Source organism: Phyllobates terribilis, unplaced genomic scaffold, assembly GCF_046119375.1.
Source record: "Phyllobates terribilis strain yellow unplaced genomic scaffold, ASM4611937v1 Scaffold_183__1_contigs__length_3771566, whole genome shotgun sequence".
In the NCBI taxonomy this organism is placed as follows: Eukaryota; Metazoa; Chordata; class Amphibia; order Anura; family Dendrobatidae; genus Phyllobates; species Phyllobates terribilis.
The window spans coordinates 2,078,900-2,093,248 of record NW_027362943.1 but is presented as its reverse complement, the minus strand read 5'-3'; the positions used below and the strand labels follow the sequence as shown (position 1 = coordinate 2,093,248).

The 14,349-nt window shown below is 42.2% G+C and overlaps 1 protein-coding gene across 1 annotated transcript; it reads left to right on the top strand.

Annotated features, from left to right (window-relative positions):
- Window positions 1-3,214: 3,214 nt before the first annotated feature.
- On the top strand, window positions 3,215-13,636 carry LOC141212734 (uncharacterized). Its single transcript, XM_073665042.1, has 6 exons — window positions 3,215-3,360; window positions 3,490-3,669; window positions 3,760-3,883; window positions 3,967-4,064; window positions 10,456-10,546; window positions 12,618-13,636. Exons 1-6 carry the CDS (start codon window positions 3,283-3,285, stop codon window positions 13,634-13,636), a joined length of 1,590 nt encoding a protein of 529 aa, XP_073521143.1. The 5' UTR covers window positions 3,215-3,282.
- The last annotated feature ends 713 nt before the right edge of the window (window positions 13,637-14,349 follow it).

Here is a 14,349-nt window from a genome sequence, read left to right as displayed (position 1 = left end):
GTATTTGAAGATTTTTCTATAGCAAGAAAATTCTCACTGGCTATCATACGATGTTATACACACGTGGTCAAAATTATTGGTACCCCTCATTTAATGAAAGAGAAAACCCACAATGGTCACAGAAATACCGTAACTTGAATTTGACAAAAGTAATAATAAATTAAAAATCTATGAAAATGAACAAATGAAAGGCAGACATTGCTTTTCTGCTTCCACAGAATTTTGAAAAAAAATAAACTCTTGAAATAGGCCTGGACAGAAATGATGGTACCCCTGAAAATAATGTGACAAAAGGGACATGTTAAATCAAGTTGTGTCCACTAATTAGCATCACTGGTTTCTACAATCTTGTAATCAGTTAGTGGGCCTGTATATAGGGCTACAGATACTCACTGTGCTGTTTGGTGACATGGTGTTCAAAAAAAGAACACTTTCCCTACTGTGAAACATGGGGGAGGCTGTTATGTTCTGGGGCTGCTTTGCTGCATCTGGCACAGGGTGTCTTGAATCTGTGCAGGGTACAATGAAATCTCAAGACTATCAAGGGATTTTAGAGAGAAATATGCTGCCCAGTGTCAGAAAGTTTGTTCTCAGTCGCAGGTCATGGGTCTTGCAACAGGATAATGACCCAAAACACACAGCTAAAAACACCCAAGAATGGCTACGAGGAAAACATTGGACTATTCTGAAGTGGCTTCTATGAGCCCTGCCCCAAATCCTATTGAGCACCTTTGGAAAGAGCTGAACCATGCCGTCTGGAAAAGGCAACCTTCAAACACGAGACAACTGGAGCAGTTTGCTCATGAGGAGAGGCCAAAATACCTGTCGAAAGGTGCAGGAGTCTCATTGACCGTTACAGGAATCGTTTGATTGCAGTGATTGCCTCAAAAGGTTGTTCAACAAAATATTAAGTTAAGAAGAACCATCATTTCTGTCCAGGCCTATTTCATGAGGTTAATTTTTTTTTAAATTCTGTGGTAGCAGAAAAGCAATGCCTGACTTTCATTTGTTCATTTTCAGAGATTTTTAATTTATTACTTTTGTCAGATTCAAGTTATTTCTGTGACCATTGTGGGTTTTTCTTTCATTAACCCCTTCATGACCGGTCAATATGGCCATGTGAGGGCTTATTTTTTGGGAGACGAGTTGTACTTTTAAACGTCATTACTAGTTTGACCCTATCGTGTACTGGAAAACGGGGAAAAAAATTCCAAGTGCGGTGAAATTGCAAAAAAAAATGCAATTCCACAGTTGTTGTGTTTTTTGTTTTTTTTTGTTTGTTTTTTCCTTTCCACATTCACTAAATGCTAATACTGACCTGCCATTCTTATTCCCCAGGTCATTATGAGTTCGTAGACACTAAATATGTATAGGTTCTTTTTTATTTAAGTGGTGAAAAAAAATTCCCCCAGAAAATGGTGCAATTTTCCGAGACCCTTAGCATCTCCATTTTTAGGGATCTGGGGCCGGGCGAGGGCTTATTTTTTGACTGACGTTTGTATTGATACCATTTTGGGGTAGATCCGATGTTTTGATCGCCCATAATTGCATTTTATTGCAATGTTGCGGTGACCAAAAAAACATAATTCTGGTGTTCGGAATTTTTTTCTTGTTACGCCGTTTACCGATCGGATTAATTATTTTTTTAGATTGATATATCGGGCGATTCTGAATGCGGCGATACCAAATATGTGTGTGGGGGGTTTATTTTTTATTTTATTTTGAATGGGGCAAAAGGGGGGGTGATTTAAACTTTTATATTTTTAAAACATTTTTTTTACACTTTTTGCTTGCTTCTATAATCTCCATAGGAGACTATAAGCAGCAAAGGTCTGATTGCCTCTGCTACATAGAGGCGATGAGCAGATCACCTCTATGTAGCAGAAATGCTCCTGTGCTATTAGCGCCGACCACTAAGTGGCGCTCATAGCAATCTTTTCATGACAACCACTGGGGTCTGCTGCAGACCCCGGGTTGCCATGCCCACCCATCAGTGACCCGTGATCACATGACGGGGCCACTGATGGGCGGGGTAAGTGACACACTTCTGGCGCGGCCCTGTTAAATGCCGCTGTCAGAGATTGACAGCGGCATTTAACTGGTTAACAGCCGCTGGTGGATCGCGATTCCACCCGAGGCTGTTGCGGGCACATGTCAGCTGTAAGAATCAGGGGGGGTGATGGCCTGGGGCTTACTAATATGCCCCATGCCAGTAAGGGGTTAAACGAGGGGTGCTAACAATTTTGACCACATGTGTAGCTCTATATTCATCCATACCACACAGTGTAGCATTAGCTAGCCTGAGCTATCACTTGGATACCTATAGCACGTATACAATAGAAATAAAAGATTTCATTATCCTGTCAGTTAAATTTCTTCTGGATCATAATTATTTCTGCTTTGACAATCAATTTTTTTTTTTTTTTTTTTTACAAAGGAGGGGAGTAAGTATGGGCAGCAAATTTTCACGTCCAATGGGAGGAGCAACACATTTACCATGAGAGCAATATTTATAGCCCAAAAAATCATATGGTACGGTCGATTTATCGACGACCTCCTCCTGATGAGGGGAGGCACACAGGAGGAGGCGTTGAAATTTGCACAAAATCTCAACAACAATGATTTCAATTTGAGATTCACACTTTGTTTTGAAACCGCATAAAACACTGTACATGGAAATTTTGGTATCAAATAACTCCTGTCTTTGTGTTCTTACAAACAAGCTTTTATAAATGCCTCAAACTTCTGAGTGTGAATCAGACCTGAGATCTAACGTGATAGAAGATGACAGTCCGGTGAAGACGGGAAACATATAGACGGCCAGCGGTGATGTAGTCAATGAAGGACTCTGGCCAAATATGTATCTAGAGCCGTAGTAGATGAAGATGTTGTCCTCATCATGAAGTAGTTATTTCTCATGTTACGTGTAATGAATATCTCCTGCAGTATTGCTAATGCCGATTCCAGTGTTGGTAAATGAGACGAGAATTAGCAATAAGGAAGATGAGTCTATGAGAAAGGAATTCACTTGCAGATTCTGAGGAAGAAACTGCTTGTTGTCTGTGGCCTAAAATGTATAGGCTTTATTAGTAGAAGAAAACTAGATACTGTAAAACATAAATCTCCTCAAATGTTTCCCTTATTTTCTCCAGTAATTGTATTATTACACAGGGTTTTTATGACGTTACATCTGCTCAACTTCTCATTCAGGTCTCTACAATATCGGATCATCTTAGTGACTATCTTCTATAGAAGAGAATTTTCCTGAATTACGCATCAAAGATGAATATGGACACAGACAAGATGGCAGAGAAGATATTACACCTCACCCTAGAGATTCTCTTCCGGCTTACTCGAGAGGTGAGAGATTCTGATGATGTCACATTACATCATTCTTATGTATGGAAATAACAGATGGACAGAACTGGAGAGGTGAGGACTCTGGAAATGTCTGGAGTGAGATTTATTAATGTGTCTCTCCATAACCAGGATTACACAGTAGTGAAGAAGACCTCTAGTGAGCGCTGTCAGGACCCTGTGTCTGAGGAATGGGGAAGAACCCTGAGCCCAATCACGGAGCTTCCACCTCACCCCCTGATATATGAGGACATCAATGACCAGAAGATCCTAGATCTCACCTACAAGATGATTGAGCTGCTGACTGGAGAGGTGACACTGCTAGGAATGAGGAATGCTGGGACATTTTATAGTAAAGCTATGAAGGGATTGGGGGGATAACTCTATCATTGTATGTGTCAGGTTCCTATAAGATGTCAGGATGTCGCTGTCTATTTCTCCATGGAGGAGTGGGAGTATTTAGAAGGACACAAAGATCTGTATAAGGAGGTCAAGATGGAGGTACCCCAGCCCCTCACATCACCAGGTAATAGACAGGACTGAATACACACGGCCTATAATTGTCTATATGTAAAGAATGAATTCAGTCCCTGTATGTGTTTCCTCCAGATCTATCCAGTAACAGGACAACACCAGAGAGATGTCCCCGTCCTCTTCTTCCACAGGACTGTAAACAAGAAGATCCCAATGTTCCTCAGGATCATCAGGTAGATGGAGAGAAGGTGTCATGAGATCTCCCCTATGATGTGTAGACGGCTGTGAAGGTCTTGTGTTCGGTCTTGTTTTATCCACCAGAATTATATGGTTTATACTTGTGTAATGAGAACGGTGGAGATGGCTGGATTAGAGCTGATCGTTAGTGACGAGCGAGTGTATTCGTTACTATTCGCACGAATAGTACGGTATTCGGGTTACTTGTTATATTGCTAGTATTTGTGTACTCGCCTCGCTATATTCGAATGTCCCGCCCTGCAGTATTGGTGCCTCCTTTGCGGCCACTAAACATGCTGGGCTTCATAACCAATCACAGTAATGCTTCAGACATCTTGGTTGTGGCATTACTGTGATTGACTGGCCACGGAGCGTCATAGGGTCTATTTAAGCCCTGTCGTCGCCATTTTGTGCACATTGCGTCTGGAACCTGCATTCTATAAGCATAGGGAGAGATTGCTGAGCTGCTAGGGAGAGTGTTTAGGCCTCTTGATAAAACAAAAGCCATTTTAAGGGCTACCTGCAATGTATACTAGTTCTGTGTTTAAAGGAGCCGCTCACTAGCTCCATAATACCATCAAAAAAATAGCTCTTTTCAGAGCTGAAGACACACAACAAAGTCAGAGTACAAGGAGGGAGAGATTGTGTATTAGGTAGGGAGTCTATTAGCTAGTGTTCTTCCAGTGTCCATATTAAAACAGCTCTTGTCAGAGGCAAAGCAATATTTTTCCAGCACACACAGAAGTAGCATTTTGTGCTGCCTTTTTTTTTTTTTTTCTTAGCACCGGTCTATTTTTCCTGCTGTTTTAGGGGTCAGAGCCTACCTTCTGTCCATATTAGTCCACTTAAAGTGTTTTGTGCCCTACACAAAGCAGTAGTCCAAACATTTTCTACTGCCTGCTACATAGCATGCACCAGGCCATTTTAGCCACTATTTTGGCTGTGACAGCTAGCTTGGCTTGTGCCATCAACATCTGAAATTCTGTCAACAAAACCCAAAATGTCCTAAAAGACTGTTGTTAATGGACGTGTCAGTGGTGCGCGAGAAGGCACTCAGTCTGTGTCAGGTCAGAAGAAGCTTGATGCATCCACTATATTCCTGGAAAAATTTCCCGGTCTGGAATGTAAACGTGTGTGGAAGCCACAAGAGCGAGAGCAGATTCTGTCTTGGATAGAAGACAAGGCCTCTACGCATTTGTCAAGTAACAACAAATCTTCCACGACCACACAGTCTACTGTGGATACACAGAAGGCTGGCCCATCCAATCCTGAAGCTGGTTCTCCTTCCTCCAACCATTATCAGTCACAGGAGACATATGACCCCAAGCTTGGCCACTCCGAGGATCTGTTTGGTACGTATCCTTTGGTTGGCTCTGGACTATCACTGTGCAGCATTGAAGAGGAACAAGAGGAGGTGGCGTGCATTGATGCTTATGTATTTGAGGACCTATGGCCAGAAGAAAGACGCTTGGCGGAACATCAATTTTTGTCTCCAGAAGTAGAGGCTGATGATGATGAGACACAGTTGCTATCAGTTCAGCCTACAATGTCAACTGGGAAGGAGGATGAGATGGAAGACCAGGTAGTCGATGATGAGTCCACTGATCCGACCTGGACCGTTGGCATGCATAGCCATGACAGCAACTCAGAGGAAGATGGATATGTAGCACCAACACAGGCAGGAGTCGTGGTTTGCCCAGAGTGAGAACTGGGTCAGCTGTTCCCAAGAGCACCCCCGCTGTGCGCCAAGTCAGGGCAAGGGGGCGTTCAGCTGCTGTGTAGAATTTTTTTTTCTGAAAGTCCTTCAGAGAAAAACATTGTAGGCTGTAGCATCTGCCATACCAAGTTGAGCAGAGGCCAGGGCAAAGGCAACCTACATGCTCACCATCCAAAGCTCAAGTTTGATGCTTGCAAACCTATTCAGGAGACATAAATACAAAACAAAAGACGACAGCCCACCACCTGGATATAGGAGTACTACCGGACTAAGGCACCCTGAAGGAAAAGACCCTCCAGAGACTGGCCGCCCTCCGGGCAGCCTGTCTTTCATACTCCAGAGAACGTACCTTCACCAGGTCACCTACGATGTTCCTACAAACTTCATCTGCACTTAGGATTTTACTCTGTGTCGAAACTAAAACTCGTGCATTCCACGTGAAATACCTGACCACTACACTTAGTATAAAGTGGTTCGGTCCCTTCTCCCAAGGTCTCCGAACGCTCCATAGGCCCACCCGGCATAGGACAGAGTAGCCAGCCAATGGAAGCTCCCACCCTGTTGTACACCTCTGTATTAAAGGGACAATGAAGCACGAAGTGCTCCATGCTTTCCAGCATGTTAGCACAAGCCTCACGGGGGCAATTTCTGTCCTCTGAGCGCCTGTACTTCAAATTGCCCCTTACACACAGCTTACCTTGGAAGCAGCGCCAAGTCAAGTCCCAGTACTTGGGGATCCTGCTGGAATTTAACAAACTCAACCCAACCTCCAGATCCCGACTTGGGCAGTTCTTGAGGACCAATGGACTCTGAAAATGAGAAAGCAAGACCCTCCTATCGAGGAGTTTCCTCGGGAGGGACCTCACGTCCTACATTCCCAGACATCACCGGTGGATCATTTTCAGAACTGGGGTAACATAAGCCTGGAGATGCCCATGCAGTGTGCGAAGATCTTTCAATCTTCCCCCTGAAGATTGATGGCTGAAACCATCCCTTGCAGGATAATACCCATGGAGGAGCCCTCTCCTTCCAGAGGTTTGCCACATTAACTTTCAAGAAGGTGTTCACTAGGAACACGACGGGGTTCACCATATCTAACCACCCTAGTCTCCTCGTGCAGTAAGTGACCTCCCGCTTGACTAGGTTCAGTCTATTCCCCCATAACATCTGGAAGAACAGACTGTAGACCCATGTCCAGAGAGGCTCTGACAAGACACAGACGCTGCCCAGGTACTTTAGCAAGGGGAGCAGGAAAGCTTTGCACAGGCCAACCCTTTCCATCAGGCTCAAAAACCAACCCTTCCATTGGTCCACTCTTTGGGCGACACCTTTGATTCTGCCTTCTCAGTTTTTCATGGGGTAATCACCCTGGCCGAATTCAGTGCCCAGGACTTTGGCGTGTTCTTGGGGTTCGGGGAGGGTGTCCGGAAGATCAAACCCGGGATCTCCACCTCCCAGCCAGAGACTTTCACACTTATCCTGGTTGACCTTGGACCCGGATGCCTCCGATTAGCGCTCCACTTCTGAGATCACCACCATTGTTTCTTCGCAAGAGGAGGCAAAGACTGTGACATCGTCCGCGTAGGCCACTACCCTCAAGATAGCCTCCGGCGCAGCCCTGCCCATCCGCACCCCTGCCAACGATCCACAATCGATCCTTCTGAGGAAGGGATCATTTGCAAAGGCATAAAGCAAAGGGCTAAGAGGACTGCCCTGACGGACATCAGATCCTACCCTGAAAGGTTGTCCAAGCCACCAATTTGTTTCAATTGACATCTCTCATGTTGGAGCCATGATTCATGTCAGTCCACTTGGTGCAACAGCTCTCCAAAGTGTGATCACTCCTTTTTAGATGCAGACTAATGAGGAGATCTAATTTGATGCAGGTGTTAGTTTTGGAAATGAAAATTTACAGGGTGATTCCATATTTTTTTCCTCAGAATTGAGTGATTCCATAATTTTTTTCCCTCTGCTTGGTCTGAAAAAAATTACCCTTACTGAGTACTACATTTTTAATCTTGATTTCTTTTAGTGTTTCTTAAAGCCCTAAAGTTGCCATTTGAAATTACTTTAGTTTTGTGCCATGTCTGTGATCTGCTTTTTTTCAAGAACATTAAACAACTGAATGAACATCCTCCGAGCCCGGTGATTCCATAATTTTTGCCAGGCGTTGTACAATGGAATCATTTAAGAGGGCCGTTGTAGATCAGTTGCTGAAAACATCACCCTCAGATAATGCTGGTGGCAGAGTTACCAGCTCTTTTCAACACCAAGGGATAATGGGGAGAGACACGAACACCAGCTCCAACGGAGGTGGGGGAAAAATGTGCCCAAATTGGGCAATTTTCAATAAGCCAGCAAAACAGCAAGGGCTATCTGTGCCTATAAAAATGCCCAGGAGGGATAATGGTCAAGGGTTACTTTAAGTGACCTTAGGTGTGTCCTTTCTGATGCTTCAGTTCCCTCTAATTATTGGGTGTCTACTCTGAACACTTGGCCCGACCTCTCCTTATATGCCTTGGAGGTGCTGGCCTGCCCGGCTGCTAGTGTGGTGTCTGAGCGTGTTTTCAGTTCCGCTGGGGATATCATCACTGATAGGCGCACACGCCTCTCTACGGAAAATGCAGACAGACTTACTCTGATTAAATTCAACAAGGACTGGATATCTCCACTGTTTGTAATCCCTCCAGATGACTGCAAGCCAACCTAAATTCACCAAAAATGCAGATTCATGCTACTGCTCTTAACGTCACCCCCTTCCCATAAAAACAAGATTCCTTCCTTCGTCAACCATGACTCAGCCCATAGGGCTAATTTTTACAAACTATGCATATTGTGCAGTGGGCAAACCAGGACAGTATTCCTACTCCCGCCTAACTACTATTTGTGATTGGCGACCCTTGGGATGGTGGCTTCCTGCGTCAACCATGGCTCAGCCCATTGGGCTAATTTTTACAAACCCTATGCACATTGTGCAGTGGACAAATCTATAATGTACAGTGGTCCTACCAAACTAATATTTGTCATTGGAGTTTGTGCCACATTGTGACTGAGATAGGGAATACATATTCAATAGAAATGTACTGTCAGTCAACCTATTTGACAAAAAATATGCCTGGCTTGTGCCACATGGTGACTGAGATAGGGGATACATATTCAATAGAAATTTACACCGACTGTTGATGACCGACTGATGGCCCTCTGAAAATTTGAATTGAGGGCCACAACTACTACAGTACTCCATCGTAGATAATGTTTGACAAGGGAGGCCCTTGTCAAGGAATCTCCCTGCACTTATGACACAGCCCCCCAGGAGTAATTTTTGGAAGTACGATGCACATTCTGCACTGGACCAAGTAGTACAATATCAACAAGTCTTCTCTTCCTATATAATCTGGGGAATATTGACAATCAAAATTTCGGAGCCATTTGGAGAAGCTTCATCAACTCATCCTGGAGGGGATCACCATATATCCTTTGTCCATTGACTTGCACAAGTGATATATTTGGGCTCGTTATCCAGTTAACTAGTGCAGCTTTATTTTTCCGGTTCACTGAGTTCAGCCATACCTGAGGATCGCAGGCCGTACTCACTGCTACCTTCTAGTACTGCATGTCTCTTGGCTTTTTTCTCTGTAGTCTCTGCCTCTAAATGAGTTAAATAATACAGTGAGGGCCCTACAATATGAGTAAGTGAGGGCACTCTCAGATGTACACGAGGGACCTCCAAAATCTCTAGAGGAGGGCACTTCAACATGTATGTTACAGGGCCACACAAGGGCTCTCACAAAACTCAGCTTTCCTGCCTACTGCAAGGCCTCTGAAAATTTGAATTTAGGGCTGAAGTATCACATGGTGGTGGTGGAGGAGGGTCAAGCCCAACGCTACAATGGGCACATTGTAAACTGCTATTGAATGTGTATTCCACTATCTGAGTGTCAATGATGGAGGGACCGCCCAAATGTCTAAGTAACAGCTGTCCCTCCAAATCGCATGTTACAGAGCCACCTGAGGCCTCTCAGGTCAAAGATCTACATACATACTGGTGAATTCTAGCTGTGCTTGTAGAGTGCTGGGGAATAGCGAACTGAAAAATGATTTATGACAGAGGGACCTACAAAATGTATAAGTCAGGGCCCTCCCAATTGTAAAAAGCGAAAAAAAGCCACAGCAGTATGTGTGAACAAAGGCTAAAAGGGATATTTTTTGGGCTTCACTGGTTTATTTAGCCTTATATACAAGTGATTGTGCAGGAAAAACTGTTTCTTAACCTTTTTGGCATGTTAAATGCAATTTAGGTTAGGTTTGGTAGTTGTTCTCGTGTGTCTGTAAAAGTGGCGTAACACTGCAACAAACTTATTCCCAGAAACCATATGTGAGTCAGAAATCATGCAGGCACATTCTCCAGGCTCTTCCCATTCTGTTTCATCACTTTCCCATCCATTTCAGCCTTTTCCTCAGGTCCCCAGACCCCTTTTTAGGGTCTAGCAGAAAATTACTCGCATTTCCCATTAACTTACATTGTACTCGCTATTCGGAACGAATACGCGATTATTACAAAGTACTCGTTACTAGTATAGCGATTACGAATATTACGGTGCTCGCTCATCACTACTGATCATAGATGTGACTTCTCCATCTGTCTGTGACTTTTATAATATTTCTTTCAGGGTGAAGATCTGACCCATATTAATACTACAGAGACAAATGTGAGGGGTGATGAGCGGTGTAAAGAGGAGATTCCTACATATGACTACCCAGGTGAGTAGCGACCACTAAATGCAGAGAAGTCACAGATTCTTCTCAGACACAGGCTGTGGATGGTTTACCGGTCATGTAGTCCAGCTGGATCACAATTGTGTAATCACCATTTTGCATCTAGACCAAAACATTGTCCTCCACCAAAAACTGTTCAAATGACTTTGGACATTGAAACTCCTTTTCTATAGAACTTACAACCTGGAAGATCCAACTACCAACTGAAATTAGAACACCCTGACTCTTACCTGTCCAGATCTGTAAACTACCAATCCAAATGACAGCATATGTAGAAAGTGCTGACAAGTTAGAAAATCACTTGAAGAAAAATATATTATGATGGGCCTGTAAGAGAAAGTGGAGGGTAATGATGCTGTTGGCTTCCTAGATCCCTGATATCTTATTGGATGAATCTTCCTTCTCTTCCTTCTGTGCTGCTGAATGTGCTCATATGGTCCCTACAAGACCAGGTCCAGTCTTTCTGGGCAAACTTCACTTTTATGATCGACAACATTAAATGTGCAGTGAGGCCAAGTGTGAATTTCTGTATAATAACAACAGAGTTTCCCTTTACCCTGACTTTTCAATTTCTTTTTAAACCAAATTACTTCAAATAGATAAAGTATACAAAAAGCATTACACCTGTGCCATGATATATCTCTAAGCTGTGCGTGGCTGATGGCTGTAATATACATTTATTCACGCCTGCAGGAGATGTGTTGGCATGGCTCGAGCCCTGGTTTCATGGATTCACTCCACGTCATAAATAATATTATCGATCCTAAAGAATTTAGATGCAATTTATCTTAAAATGGGGAGCACTAATACTTTCTCTACTCTTCTGGTCTGGACTCATAGTAGCTCCAACGGTCCACGATAAGTGAGTGCGACTCCGGTTTAGTGTTGGAGTCCCCCCTCCAAACATACATTCTTGTTGGGGATGTAACGTGTTTTTTTTTATTCTGTCTTTTTTTTTTTACAAGTTCATTCTGTATGATAGTTTGATTGTGGTGGGATTGGCCTGCCCCACTTAACTCTGTAATTCCCTGGTAGTCTTTCAAAAAAGGTCTCCATTGTCTCTTCCAAATGCCTGAGTTCTAAATTTAAGACACCTCAGCTCTGCACTATTATAAAAAGTTCTCATTAAATGTATATTTCTTTTTGAGACTCATTTGACATAAAATATTGGCCCTTACTATAGTTTAAATTGCCAGGAGCTACGAAGAAACATACTCTAATTATCCCAGAGAGGTTTCACCACTAGTTACTCTTTTTTTCTTTTTTTTTTTTTTGATGTTTTCATTAGATGTGTTATTGTCTATAGTCAAAGTTTTGCCCATCACCCTTTAACCCCTCTACATGGATCTGTACTTACACAAAGACCCCTAGGCTTGGGCTATGGTGTTTCCTGCTGTTCTGCGGTGTGAGATGACAAGAAGAATAGTCAGGTTGCCGGATCAGAACCAGGAGGGCAGAGAAAATACAGAATCAGAAGACACAATAGTAGTCAGTAAACGGGCTGGGATCACAAGAAGAAACTAAGAAGAAAATACACAACACGGGAGCTGAACACAGAGGACCTAACCAGCGGAGAACAAGGCTGTATCTGGCAGCTACCAGCATTATGCATGAGCTTTAGTAGGGTGCGGTGCTTTCCATTTGAGTTAAGTAGGGAGCAGATTTGACTTTGAAAGAGCGGATTTTGCTGGATTGATTTATGGAAGCCATGTTGCTTTTCAAGAGTTTTTGAGCCACTAATGATGTGGAAACCTCTGTTTTTCCGTTGACAGATGATGGACCTGAGTGGAGGCTTGTTTTTTGTGATATGAGTAGAAATTTTTATTGGTATAATTTTCACATATTTGATATTTGGGAGGCAGAATGAACAAACAGTTGAACACCAAACTCTACTGGTTCATGCTATGAGGTTTTCTATTAGACTGTCAACTGTCATTGTCTTGGTGAATAATTCAATATTTTTACATAACTTGACATTTGTACCAACAGTTTAGAAATGTTCAAAAATATAAATTTCAAGAATATTTTATTCAAATATATTTTTTTTACTTAGCAGATGACTGTACCAGGAGATCAGAGGGATGGCCGACATCTTCAATTTTCAAATCAGATGAGCTGGAGATCTCACAGGATACAATGGAAGTGAATGCTATTACTCCAAATATACCATCATCCCTTTACAGCAAAGATCTTTCACCTGATCCTATGAAACAGGTCCTGTCTTCTGATTCATTACCGACTACTAAGGAAAATCAAAGTCACAAAATAAGCATTAAAAAACGAACTGCTCCTAAAGCTAAGAAGCCATTTGCACGGTCAGAATATGGAAATAGTTTTCCCCTCAAAAAGGTTTTTCTTAAACATCAAAAAATTCACATAGCAACAAATAGATTTTCTTGCTTCAAGTGTATGAAATGTTTTAACATGAAAGCAAGTCTTCTTACTCACCAAAGAACTCACACAGAGAAGATGCCTTTTTCATGTTCAGAATGTGGGAAATGTTTTAACCAGAAATCACATCTTGTTACACATCTTCGAACTCACACAGGGGAGAAGCCTTTTTCCTGTTCAGAATGTGGGAAATGTTTTAACCAGAAATCAGATCTTGTTAAGCACCAGAGAACTCACACAGGAGAGAAGCCTTTTTCATGTTCAGAATGTGGGAAATATTTTACAGAGAAATCAAGTCTTATCAAACATCAGAGAATTCACACAGGGGAGAAGCCTTTTTCATGTTCAGAATGTGGGAAATGTTTTAACCAGAAATTAGATCTTGTTACACATCAAAGAACTCACACAGGTGAAAAACCTTTTCCATGTACAGAATGTGGGAAATGTTTTACAGGGAAATCAGATCTTGTTAAGCACCAGAGAACTCACACAGGAGAGAAGCCTTTTTCATGTTCAGAATGTAGGAAATGTTTTACAGTGAAATCAAATCTTGTTAAGCACCAGAGAACTCACACAGGAGAGAAGCCTTTTTCCTGTTCAGAATGTGGGAAATATTTTCACCGGAAAGCTTATCTTGATAAACATCAGAGAAGTCATATCGGGGAGAAGCCTTTAAGGATATAAAAATGTGGAAAATGTTTTACTTGAAAAGACACACTTTTAGCAAGAAAAAATCTTGCTAATAAGTGAGTGTGTCCTATAGACTGAATGTAGCTTCCTGTGACTGAGAACAATGAGACAGTGTCCTTCCTGATCAGTGAGAGAACTGCTCTCTTCTCAAGACCCACACTTATCTAACTGATTGGTGCAATAGAGGAGAGGAAGGTACTGGGACCTGTACAGACTGCACGTCGTGACTGAGCAGCTGAAGAACCTAGCTTATGGACCTTTCAGATCATGTAACACTGTTTTACATATTTTTAAAAGTTGTCAGGTTCCGTTATGAACTGAGCAATTTCTTAATGAGTTTGACCTCCTGAATTCAAATTGGACAATGAGCTTTCCTTTTACGGCTACATATAATTTAATGACTAAAGGTTCCAGCACTTTGAAACATTATTATTTTTGTAAATATACGGATGCAGAATATTTTGTTATGCCAATTTTCTGATATTTATTTAGAGAAAACTTAGAAACAATTCAAATAACTAAAACCTGTCTAAACCCTATTGCGAATTTAAACAGTTAGAGAAATTGCACTACAAAATTAGTCCTCATTCAGTGACAACTGTTTTTTTTGCTTGTTTCTTGTACTCCTGTATTGGATCATCTCTTAAAATTATACAACATCTGCAAGCATTGATGGATTTCATTTTCCTTGATATCTTTTCTCCATA